The sequence below is a fragment of the Aethalodelphis obliquidens genome, unplaced genomic scaffold (assembly GCF_003676395.1).
Source record: "Aethalodelphis obliquidens isolate GAN/ISIS:26980383/991018 unplaced genomic scaffold, ASM367639v1 scaffold1, whole genome shotgun sequence".
Taxonomy (NCBI): domain Eukaryota; kingdom Metazoa; phylum Chordata; class Mammalia; order Artiodactyla; family Delphinidae; genus Aethalodelphis; species Aethalodelphis obliquidens.
In genome coordinates, this window is record NW_020837945.1 from 8,549,140 (window position 1) to 8,561,260 (window position 12,121).

A 12,121-nucleotide genomic window follows, 5' to 3' on the forward strand; every position below is an offset into this window, starting at 1 on the left:
GCTGCCTCAGGCTTGCTGCAAGGTTTATAGCTGCCTCAGGCTTGCTGTGATTATTTTCCAGAATTCCCTTTCTGTCCTTTTGTCAGATTTGTCAAATGTCCTAGTAAGGACAAGCCTCTTATTCCTTTCTGCCTCCCTCCCTCCCTCCCTCTCTCTTTCTCTCCTTCCTTCCCTCCTTCCTCCCTCCCTCCCTCCCTCCCTCCCTCCCTCCCTTCCTTCCTTCCTTTCTCTCTTATTGAAGCACATTGGACTGGATGGGTCTATTTATCTGTGGTGCTTTCTGGTGAAAAGGATTATTTTATAGGCCTAAACAAACCTTCTCATTTCCTACCTTCATTTACCACAGCCTGTGCTCAGCAAAGCTATCCCTTGTCTGTGGCTGCCCGAGTTCAATGTGCATGTTCGTTTAGGGCCATTTGCACCCAGCTGTAGGGACAGATGTACCTGCTACATCAGTACTTTTGAATGCTTTGGTGTCAGTTATTAAGAAGACAAGGAAAAGAGAGCAGTTAACACAGTCATGAAGCCTTTCTCCCATTCCCCAGCCTCCACTTGCTGTATCCCCCTCCTCCTTTTCCTGGAAGAATTTCTTACGGATATAAAAAGGGGGTTCTTGGGACTTCCCTGGTGGCACAGTGGTTAAGAATCCACCTGCCAATGCAGGGGACGTGGGTTCGAGCCCTGGTCGGGGAAGATCCCACATGCCACAGAGCAACTAAGCCCATGTGCCACAACTTCTGAGCCTGCGCTCTAGAGCCCGTGAGCCACAACTGCTGAAGCCCGTGCTCCGCAACAAGAGAAGCCACAGCAATGAGAAGACTGCACACCGCAAGGAAGAGCAGCCCCCGCTCGCAGCAACTAGAGAAAGCCTGCACGCAGCAATGAAGACCCAACGCAGCCAAAAATAAATAAATATTTTTTTAAAAAAAGATTCATTCATCTAAAAAAAATTAAACATATAAAATAAAAATAAGGGGGTTCCTTCCCAGCCTCCCTCCCCACATACAGCTCTTAACGTCAGGCTAAAAACAATTATTGTATTAATTCGTGAAGCAAGATGCTAAGATCATGACTTTGAAAGGGGGTCTGTCATGAGTGCTTCAATGGAGAAGCAGTCCTCTCCACTGCCCCCTAAGCTCCTCCGATGTGGCCATGTCCTCATAGTCATGGTATGTGGGACCAGGGTACATGTTTCCCGTATTACATCAAGTCATTGGCATGTAGGCCGAAGTGTGAGATTTGTACCGGGCGCTCAGCATCCTTGCTGTGTCTCATGGGCTTAGGCTCCTCAGACTGTCACCAGCCTTCACAGGCCCAGCGTGCAGCCCCTGAACTGGACACTTCACCTTGCACTAAGCAGTTGAGAAGATAAAATTCTGTTGTGGGGAAAATATTTTTAACCCTAGCAACAGGTTAATTAGTCTTAGGAAAATAAAGTAAAAATTTAAACTAGTCTGTTTAGCTTTTTCATGGCTTTAACTTTGACCTTGTAGCCTCACTTGTTAACTTAGCAAGCACTTTCTGAGTGCCCGCTGTGCGCGAAGGCTCTGCCAGGTGCTGGGGTAGCGGGTGGGGAGGTGGAAAGCTTGCCCTCAACAATGGCCCCGGGGGTGTGTCCCCATTCTCCTTAAGAAGCTCCCAGCAAAGTTCCTATCCCATTTCTGCAGCTGTCCAGCTCAGCCTTATCTTCTTTTTTTTTTTTTTTTTGCGGTATGCGGGCCTCTCACTGTTGTGGCCTCTCCCGTTGCGGAGCACAGGCTCCAGACGCGCAGGCTCAGCAGCCATGGCTCACGGGCCCAGCCGCTCCGCGGTATGTGGGATCTTCCCGGACCGGGGCACGAACCCGTGTCCCCCGCATCGGCAGGCGGACTCTCAACCACTGCGCCACCAGGGAAGCCCTATCTTCTTATCTGTATGGTTTTGGATTGGCTTCATTCTTATTTTATTTTCAGTCTTATTGAGATATAAATGACATACTGCAGTGTGTAAGTTGAAGGTATGCAGCATAATGACTTGACATGCGTATATTGTAAGATGATCTCCACAGGAGGTTTTATTAACTATATCACCTCATATAGTTATTAAAAATTTTTTTTTTCCCCTGTGATGAGAACTTTTAGGATCTACTCTCTTAGTATTGGGTTGGCCAAAAAGTTCGTTTGTAACAGCTTTCAGAAAAACACGAACGAACTTTTTGGCTAACCAAATATTTATTGATTGATTGACTGATTGATTGCGGTACATGGGCCTCTCACTGTTGCAGCCTCTCCCATTGCGGAGCACAGGCTCCGGACGCGCAGGCTCAGCGGCCATGGCTCACGGGCCTAGCTGCTCCGCGGCATGTGGGATCTTCCCGGACCGGGGCACGAACCCATGTCCCCTGCATCGGCAGGCGGACTCTCAACCACTGCGCCACCAGGGAAGCCCTATTTATTTATTTTGGGCTGCGTTGGGTCTTCATTGCTGCGTGCGGGCTTTCTCTAGTTGCAGCAAGCGGGGGCTACTCTTCCTTGCAGTGCATGGGCTTCTCATTGCGATGGCTTCTCTTGTTGTGGAGCACGGGCTCTAGGTGCGCAGGCTTCAGTAGTTGTGGCTCGTGGGCTCTAGAGCGCAGGCTCAGTGGCCATGGAGCACGGGCTTAGTTGCTCTGTGGTATGTGGGATCTTACCGGACCAGGGCTCGAAGCATGTCCCCTGCATTGGCAGGCAGATTCTGAACCACTGCGCCACCAGGGAGGTCCTGAATATTCATTTTTCACCGAGTCTAATTAGCTTACACACTACAGCTACAGGGTGGTTGAAATAGGCCCCCCGTTGTGCTGGGTTGGCCTCTCTTACATCCTGCCCTTCTTGTCCCCGGCCAGATGTCACCATCTGCACACGAACCATACCCAGCCTGGTCAGACCGGGGGCAGTGCGGTGGCCTGTGTGCCGTCCCTTCCGGAGCCCGTGCTGGGCTGCCCGCCCTTGCTCCTGCTACTCTTCTGTCCTCGAGGTCCTGCTGGACTTCTGCAGCCTCCCCCCACCCGTGTGTCCTGCTCCTGTTCTCTTCTCTGCACCTCCAGGTCCTATTTGCCCTGAGCGTCCTGGCTCAAATGCCTTTCCTGGAAACTGCTAGCTACAAACTCTCCCTCCTCCGATGCCATGCAGCGCTTTCAAATGTCTAGGCCACTTTTAGGGCACCTCCTGTGGATTGCTTGAAGCAGGGTTATTTGTGCTCCGGTTCTAACTCCTACAAGGCAACCAGCTCTTGGAACACAGGATTGGTTTTATTTTGGTCCTCAAAGAGCCTAGCGTAGTGCTTTATACCTGGAAGGCCTGTAGTAGCTGTCTGAATAAAAGGTTGAGACAATGAAAAATAAACACCTGAACTTTCTCTTCATCTTGGAATAGATGTCCTGTTCACCTGGGTGAGAACCCAGGATTTCACAGGTTGCATCATTAACTAACTAGACCTGAAAATGTGAAGTGAAACAGGAGCCCGAAAGCAGGGGCAGCACAGAAATAAGCAGCGGCCCCTGTAGTGGAGGAGCTGTTTCTGAGCTCCGGCCGGGACTGTGCTGGCCACCGTGGGACGTGGGTAGGCAAGAGAGGAGAAAGAAGGGGAATTGGGAGAGTGACCAGGACCATGGTCTCCAAGGTGCAGATTTTCTAGACCAGCGTTTCTCACTCTCAGCACTGTTGACGTTTGGGCCCCTCCATCTCGGTTGTGGGCCCATCCTGGGCATTACGGGCAGTGGCGCAGCATCAGTGGCCTTTCCCCACTAGACGCAAGTAGGATTCCTTCAAGCTGTGACAAGCACAAATGCCTCCCAGTATTGCCAGATGTCCCCTGGGGGACAGACTTCCCACCCCACCTCCACCCATCCCCCCGAACCTTATTTTAGTCAGAAAAGTAATATGAGGTTTCCCTATCATAGAGCAGATGAGCTTTTAAAGGACAGAAACATGTTCTAACTGGCCAAGGTGAAAAGAAGTCCTGCTGGAGGGAGGGAAGAGGATTGCTAGGAAGCGGCAGGCTGCATAGCATAGGGTTAAGCTCCCAGGGGTTGGTGTCAGAAAGCCCTGGGTTTGTATCCCAGCTCTGCCACTTGCAGGTGGCGCAAACTCAGGAAGCCAGGCAGTGTCTCTAAGCTTCAGTCCTCCCTTTGTTAAATAGAGATGATACTAGTAGCAACAATGGGCTTGGTATAAGTGACGTGCAGGCTAGCACCGAGTTGGGGCTTGGTGCCGTGCCTGCCTGCAGTGAAGAAAGAGCCAGCCCTCTGGGACTGAGGCCGTCATCTACTCTCTGGTCTCTTGGTTTTATTTTGCTGAGTGTCTCTCTTCCAGCCTCATGTGTCCAGATGGGCTTCCTTCTACCCACACCTGCCTGCCAGTCCCAGACCCAGGAGCCCTGGCAGTTCTGGTGCCCACTGGGTCTCACCCAGTCTGTGTGCCCCAACTTCACAGTTATGGCAGGAGGTGGGGGTCTGGGTGGCCCAGTTCAAGGCAGTGTCCACCCCTGGCCCCTTCCACTGAGACCAGGCACAGGCAGGGTTGCCCAGGCCACATCCTTCAGGATGGGGAGGCAGCAGGCCACTGGACAAGTCTATTTCTCTTTCCCGAGTTGACTGGTGGCGGTTCATGGAGACCTTCTCTAATAACTCAGTAAAACGAGGTGCTCCTCTGTGTCTCCATAGCATTCTGCTGGCACATTGCTCCCTGACTTTTAGGACGTTGGTTAATTCAGGGCCATTCGTCTCTCTCTTGAGCAGAAGCTCCTTAAGGGAAAAGAGCCCTGAGAGTATTATTCTCTCCCTGCCCCCTGTCCCCAGCACACAATGGTACTCTGTGGTGTGGTTGTTGATATTGGGATAATGAACTTAACTCCCAAGGTAGGCGTCTTCGGAGAGTGTTTTTGTTGATGAACAGTGATGGGGGTGGGGAGAATGCTGGGGTTCCTGTTGAGTGTGTTCTTTAGGTCTCCATCCCTCTAGCCCCACCAGGTACTTTAATACGGGATTGTTCCAAAGCGGTGATTAGCTGTCTCAAAAAGAAGAGAGGATGAGACTCCCTGTTCCATTTGTTTCAAGAGTATTCTGTTCATCTTTTTTCTTTTGTTTTATTTTAGCTGGATGACCTCTTCTGGTCCCTTTGTGTCTTCTGACTGCTTGATTAATATGTAGATTTTCCTTTAGGATATCAATTTACGAGTGAAGTGGCCCAACGATATTTATTACAGTGACCTCATGAAGCTTGGTGGAGTTCTGGTTAACTCAACACTTATGGGAGAAACATTTCATATACTTATTGGTAAGTTTTTAAAGCCTTCCCCCAGAATTTTTAGATTAATAAAAATAAAAGTGGTTCACACATGGCTATATTGGGGGGAGTGGATTATCATATGGGATTACTTTTTCTTTGAGTCTTGAGTTATAGAACACAATATGTGTGCGCAACAGGCCAGATTGGTAGAAAGCCCTTCAAAGGGTTTAGTGTTCCTATCTATGGCCATGGAAACCACTGAATTGGCATCTCATCAAACAGGCGTTTTCTTATACCTCTCCATGCTTCTCAATGAATTAGAAACAGTGAAAGTAAACATTTACTGTATTATTTGGTAATAAGAAAAGAAAGCTAATTTCAAGGATGGGTGTCCTGGCAGTCTTTCTTGTATTCTTAATCTGACCTTCCCAGTCCCTGGAAAAGTTGCCTTCTTTTTGACCTCAGAAGAAACTCCAGGCTGGTCAGGGTGGGGTGAAGAATCCCTGTTTCACATCAGCACGTCCGTATCAGGCAAGGAGATGGATCTGAAGTGGCTTCAGAAGTTCCTCGGCACCTGGTCATCCAAGCATCAGCTTCTCCCTAATGCCCAGGAGAGTTTGATTGGTGTTCAGAAATCAGTGATGGAGAGAAAACATGTGATTGTGTGTTAGAAGCGCCAGCCAAAGAATACAAGGTGTATGCTTCCAGCTCTGCTACCAACAGGCAATACTATTCTAGGCAAGCTTCTTCATACCCTCCAATCTCCGTTTGCCATCTGTAAATGAGTAACTGGGCTAGGTGCAGAGATTCCTAATAGGGCCCACAGATATTGAGGAGGCCCAGTGCTGGGTTTCCTTCAGGGAGCTAGGGAATTTTGTCAGTGTGGGGGGAATGAAACATTTTCCTGCGGGGAGAATCCATAGCTTTCTTAAGGCGTTGGGACGTGGGGGAGGGGGACGGGGGCATTTTGGGGGAAAGATTCAAGGTCACCGTCAGGGGTGCTTGCTGGTCTTTAGAAAGACGCAGCCTAAGTTGACAGTAGTTCACGTAGCTATTTTCCCAGCACTTTGGATTTCTGAATACAGGGGAGCTTTTTCAGCGCTATATACACTCAATCGAATGCTTGATATGCCACAGGTGCTTCAGCTATTGTGCATGTTGTCCAGTGAAAGAACAAATGAACAACTGCAGATTCTGCCCCTGTTGCTCTAGTTACTTGTTTTTTACATTGCTTTGTATTTTAATAGCCAGTATATTTTAAAAAATAATAATCTGAAGCCAGTCAGTCCTTCCCTTAACACTGAAAGTGGCGCAGAACATTTACCAAAAAGTAGTTATTGTAAATATCGTTGTTCTATCTGAGGCAAGTATTTTGGGAATTTTTTTCCCAGAGGCCCTGAAAAAAACGATAGTCTTCCTGCCTAGTTCTTGCAGTATTTTATTCCTTATTGAAGACCTCTTTGAGGTTGGTTCAGGGCCCTGCTGAAAACCAAGGTTCGGCTTTTCTAAAGCCTCCCCTCTTCTGCAGAGAACAGTGGTGTTAAGTAACAGCAGAGATAAGCCAGAAACTCACTCTCCTGAAGCCTTGGTTTAGGGGCTTGTGAAAGAGCCACTGAACATGGGTTGGCCTTTTGCCAACAGTGTAACCCTAGCACCAAAGACTTCCAAGGATAAAGCATTAAAAGATGTGTTTTAGGGTTAAGTCATGACCAAGGTTGGAAATCTCTGAATCCAGAGTTTACTTCTTAAGACCTGAATAAAATTCTTGATATGTAAGCATGTGTTCCGTTATTTAAATAGAAAAAGAAACAAGAGATTTTGTTTTACATCCGGCTCAGTGCAGAGCTCCAGTTCTTGGCTAGACCACAGGAGGTGGTCGTTTCAGAAGCAACTCTGTTTTGTCCCATTCGTAGCTTCTGCTTAATTGAATCAAATCTGGCTTGCTTTTTTTCCCCAACTAATTTGTAATCTGGAATGGTTCTGGTTTGATGGGGATAGTGAGGGAAGGGTGAGAAAGGAAGATGGGCTTAAAGACGTAAGTCTTTCTCTAAGTGGCCAGAGACAATAAACTCAAAATGAGGACAAGGAAGCAGGAAGTTGACAGTAAAAACTGTAACTTTTTCCAGGTGGTTCAGAGAAACGTGTGATGTCGTCAGTAGGTTGAGCTACTCGTGTTTTCAATTGTTTGTTTTTGTCCAGGCTGTGGATTTAACGTGACTAACAGCAACCCTACCATATGCATCAACGATCTTATCACAGAATACAATAAGCAACACGGGGCCGAACTAAAGCCCTTAAGAGCTGATTATCTCATCGCCAGAAGCGTGACTATGCTGGAGAAGCTGATCGACACATTTCAGGACGAAGGGCCCAATGGCGTTCTTCCTCTCTATTATAAATATTGGCTACACAGGTCAGTGCTGGCTTGTCTTCATTCTTTTAAAATTCCTTTATTAAATCAGTAGTTTAATATCTTAAAACGAGAAACTAAACACTGGTCTAGATCATTATCTTTTACTTTACTGATGGATAAACCTGGTGGATACCACCTTGAGCAAGTTAGCATCTCCAGTCATTGGGACAAACGGGCATCCTGTGCCTCCTGGTGGGATGCCCTGGGAAAGACACAACATCACTGGAGATTTTCCTGCCCAGCATGTTTAAGCTGAATCTAATTGTGAGGAAACAGGCAAATCTAAAATGTGGGACATTCTTGATAACAGTCATCTTCAAAGTGAGATCTCCCAGCAGCCGTGGCAGCCTTACCTGGGAACTTGTTAGAAACGCAGATTCTTGACTTCCACCCTGGACTTCCTAAATCAGAAACTCTGAGGCTGGGGCCCAGCATTGTGTGTTAACAAAGGCTCCAGGGGATTCTCAGGCACTTCAATTTGAGAAGCACTGATGTATACCAATAGGCCTCTACCCTTCAACAATGGCAGTGTCTTAAAAACACAGAGAAGGTGGGAGTTTTGTGATCAAAGAAGACTAAGGAGGCATGACAGTTAAATGCAATATGTGATTCATAATCAGATCCTGGAAGGGAGGAAATAGCCACAAAGAATATTAATGAGACGATGGGGACATTTGAACAGGCAGTGTATATTAAATAATGTTATTGTATCAAGATCAAATTTCTTTTTCTTTTTTTCTTTTTTTTTTTTTTTTGCGGTACGCGGGCCTCTCACTGTTGTGGCCTCTCCCGTTGCAGAGCACAGGCTCCGGATGTGCAGGCTCAGAGCCCGTGGCTCACAGGCCCAGCCGCTCCGCGGCATGTGAGATCTTCCCGGACCGGGGCACGAACCCGTGTCCCCTGCATCAGCAGGCGGACCCTCAACCACTGCGCCACCAAGGAAGCCCAAGATCAAATTTCTTGAGAGTGATAATGATATTCTGGTTTTGTAGGAGATACTTCTTATTCTTTGGAGATACATGCTGAAGTATTTAAGTGTAAAGTGTCACAATGCCTGCAACTTATTTGTAAATATCAGCAAAAACCACCCCCACAAAACTGTAGGTGTGTGTGTGTAAAGAGAGCAAACATGGGAAATGTTACCAGTTGGTGTGAATATAAGTGAAAGGGGAATGTGAGGCTCATTGTACTATTTTTCACCTTTTCTGTAGGTTTGAAATTCTTCAAAATAAAAATTGGGGAGGTACAGAGTCCGTACTTTTAAAACTGTTAACAAGGATGTAACTCAACAGTTGCATTTGGAAACTGTTCTAAAGAAGTAAAATTAGAATGAGTTTAACTTATAATTGATGCTACCCAACTTGATAAAGAGTTTTGAACACAGCCAGAAAGCGGCCAGTCTCAGCCAAAAAACCTAGAGGGTTGCACAGTGTTTCTTTAAAGTAGCTAGAGGGACTTCCCTGGTGGCACAGTGGTTAAGAATCCGCCTGCCAATGCAGGGGACGTGGGTTCGAGCCCTGGTCTGGGAAGATCCCACATGCCGCAGAGCAGCTAAGCCCGTGTGCCACAACTACTGAACCCATGTGCCACAACTACTGAAGCCCGCGCGCCTAGAGCCTGTGCTCCGCAACAAGAGAAGCCACAGCAATGAGAAGCCTGCGCGCCGCAACAAAGAGTAGCCCCTGCTCGCCACAACCAGAGAAAGCCTGTGTACAGCAACAAAGACCCAATGCAGCAATAAATAAATAAAAATTAAAATAGCTAGAGGGTGAGGAAGTGGTGCAAATAATCATTCCAGATGATCAGAATGAGGAGTGCGTCGTTTATAAGGGAAGCAGTTCCTAACTCCCTAGTGGACTTTCCTTCGCCCTGGTTATGCGGGTAGTTTTCAGGACAATTCAGGGGAGACCAGTGGAAGTCAGAGCTCGGGCTCAGATTCATTTTAACTGTATCCATCCCAGCCCACCCCCGAATCCTTTCGCATAATGGATAATTGCTGAACTAATTGTCTCCAGCAGCAGCATTACACTTCCCTGGTGACTGGGGGCTGTCCTTCACTTTCAGTGCTCAGCAGGTCCGCCTGGGAAGTGCTGAAGGACCAAAGGTGTGGATAGTCGGCCTCGACGATTCCGGGTTCCTTCTGGTTCACCAGGAGAACGGCGAAGTGGTGACTGTGCATCCAGACGGCAACTCCTTCGACATGCTGGGAAACCTCATAATCCCCAAACAGCCGTAGTCCTGTCTGGAGCGTCTGCTGGGCCCCACAGCTGGGATGAGCTGGGACGGGCGGAAGGGCAGAACCGCCGCAGGAGCATTGCACGTCGATTTCTGCCGCCTTTCCTAGCCCATGATCTGGAAAACGAATTCGGAGTTGTAGGCAAATGTTTTCTCCCTCCACTTAACCTGTTAATTCTTTAATTTTGTTGTGTTGTCATTTTATTTGGTGTTTGAAGATGCTGGGGGTGGAGGGTTGACAAGTAGAAGATTTAATTCAGGTATAAGCTCTGGCATAGGGTGTGAAATTCTTCTCCCCTCTTGGAATTGGATGCATCTTAATTGGGGAGGGGGGTAGTTTTTACATGGAAACAGCAATGGCATAATTCAAATGTTTTCCCAGTAATGGAGGTCTCTACCCCTAGACTATTAAAAACAGATTTTAAAAAAGGTTTTCGGGCCCAGACCATTGGTGAGTTAGAGGTAGGGTAACCCTGTTTACAAGCATCCAGGGAGGTGTTTTCCTACAGGAACATATATTGGCACTTAGTTATCATTTTATTTTTTTGTTAGTGAAGAAAAGAGAAGGTAGATTTCTAGTGTTACTCTCATCCTGTGGTTTGTGGTCCAATAACAATGTCTAAACGGAACAGAGGCTGGTATGCTTGCAATGACCTTGTAGAGGAAATCAGTTAATTATTTTGACATTAACTAATGAGCTCTCCTTTCATAAGTTTAAATTTACTGCATATTCTGAAGTGATGGGATCAAGTTCAGGGTCCTGAAAGCGTGGATCAGGCAGTTGCGCAGATGCGAGGTGGATGATTTGGGCCTACCAGCTGGGTTTGAAGTCTCTCATTCCACACGCAAAGGAGGATGTGGCGCTTGTAAGCCAGCTTCAGGCTCGCTTCGAAATCCTGCAGAACTGTGCAGTGCACACACTATAGAAGTACGTGGCATTTTATTTGTAAGTCACATTTTTTTGCCCCCTTTCCATATTGCCAAAAAAGAAAATGTTATTGCTACTGAATGCCATCAGTTAAGAGGATGGGTGTGTGTGTGTGTGAGAGAGAGAAACTTTAAAAGAAGATGTTCCAAATATGATGCCCTAAGAGTCTGCATGGAAGAACAAAAGAAAGGAAGCCTTTTGATATACATTTGCTATTTCCAGATGTATTCCATGCTTTTTCCATGTAACTCCTATCTCTGTTGAACTTGAGAATCATACACATTACTTTTCAGCCTGAAAAGGCCAATTTTTGTCCCCTTTTCTCTCTTCCTGCCATTCCCAACTGAAATTAGTGGCAAGAAAACTTGATGAGGCTCTCAGCTTTGAACAAAATCCCCTTATTGTGCACTAGCACCCTCTTCATCCAGCTTTACCCAGTCAGGCTAACTCCAGAAGCTTGTGGGTTTCAGTATAAAATCTGCCTACCTGTAGCCAGGCACAGGCAGCCACATAGGAAGGAAACAAATAACACGTTTAGTTAAGTCCACTAACCCAATATGTGTGTTTTGGAAATGTAACTTGAAAAGAACTTCAGAAGTAATTTTTGCAAATAAGGCTTCAATTAGAATTATTCTTTTAAAAAAAACAAAAACAAATAACCCACTCTCTCCTAAATGCCCAAGTCTACATAAAAGTTTAAAGTCCACAGCACCCCAAAATTACAAAATGGTCTCACCCTTGAGAGGGCATCTGCAAAATATCATCAAGAAGAAAGATCTCAGGCTAATGTTGCAAGTTTCATTTCTCAAACTCTGTAATATAAGGCAAGTCATCTCTCAGAGCTGCCATCATTACTTTTTGAATTTCTTTGGGGGGTTATTTAATGAGAAACATGCTATGATTTGTTTTAAGCTGAAGTCCTATTCTAGACAGTCTGCTTTGGGGAAAAAAAAAATGTTATCATTTAATTTCCTTTTGGTAAATTAAAACTAATGAAGTGTGGCCATGTCAAAGCAGATGGAGATGTTCCGGGCATATCACTTTGCCTCTGTGCTTTTAAGACTGTTCTTACTTGTGCCGACACCCAGTTGTCTTGAGGGAGACAACATAGACTTGGAGCAGATGCTGCGTTTTTCATAAACCTGATTTTGCCTCAGAGGAACCAAAGACTTTTGAAATTCTGCTTCATATAGAACAGCTGAATAAAGGCATTTCCCTTACAGCTGTTAGCATTAGGGAAACTTGCTGTACTGCACTCATCAATTTGGGCCGTTTATGCACCCGGCAATCGATGACCTC

At 46.5% G+C, this 12,121-nt stretch overlaps 1 protein-coding gene across 1 annotated transcript in view; it reads left to right on the forward strand.

Moving 5' to 3' along the window:
- The window catches only part of HLCS (holocarboxylase synthetase), a 196,520-nt gene extending 185,042 nt beyond the window's left edge, over positions 1 to 11,478 (forward strand). Inside the window, exons 9-11 of the mRNA XM_027099931.1 lie at positions 5,180 to 5,294; positions 7,446 to 7,659; positions 9,724 to 11,478. Of these exons, the coding sequence (XP_026955732.1) occupies positions 5,180 to 5,294; positions 7,446 to 7,659; positions 9,724 to 9,895 (501 nt within the window). The 3' untranslated portion in view covers positions 9,896 to 11,478. The remainder of the gene's footprint in view (positions 1 to 5,179; positions 5,295 to 7,445; positions 7,660 to 9,723) is intronic.
- Positions 11,479 to 12,121: the final 643 nt, after the last annotated feature.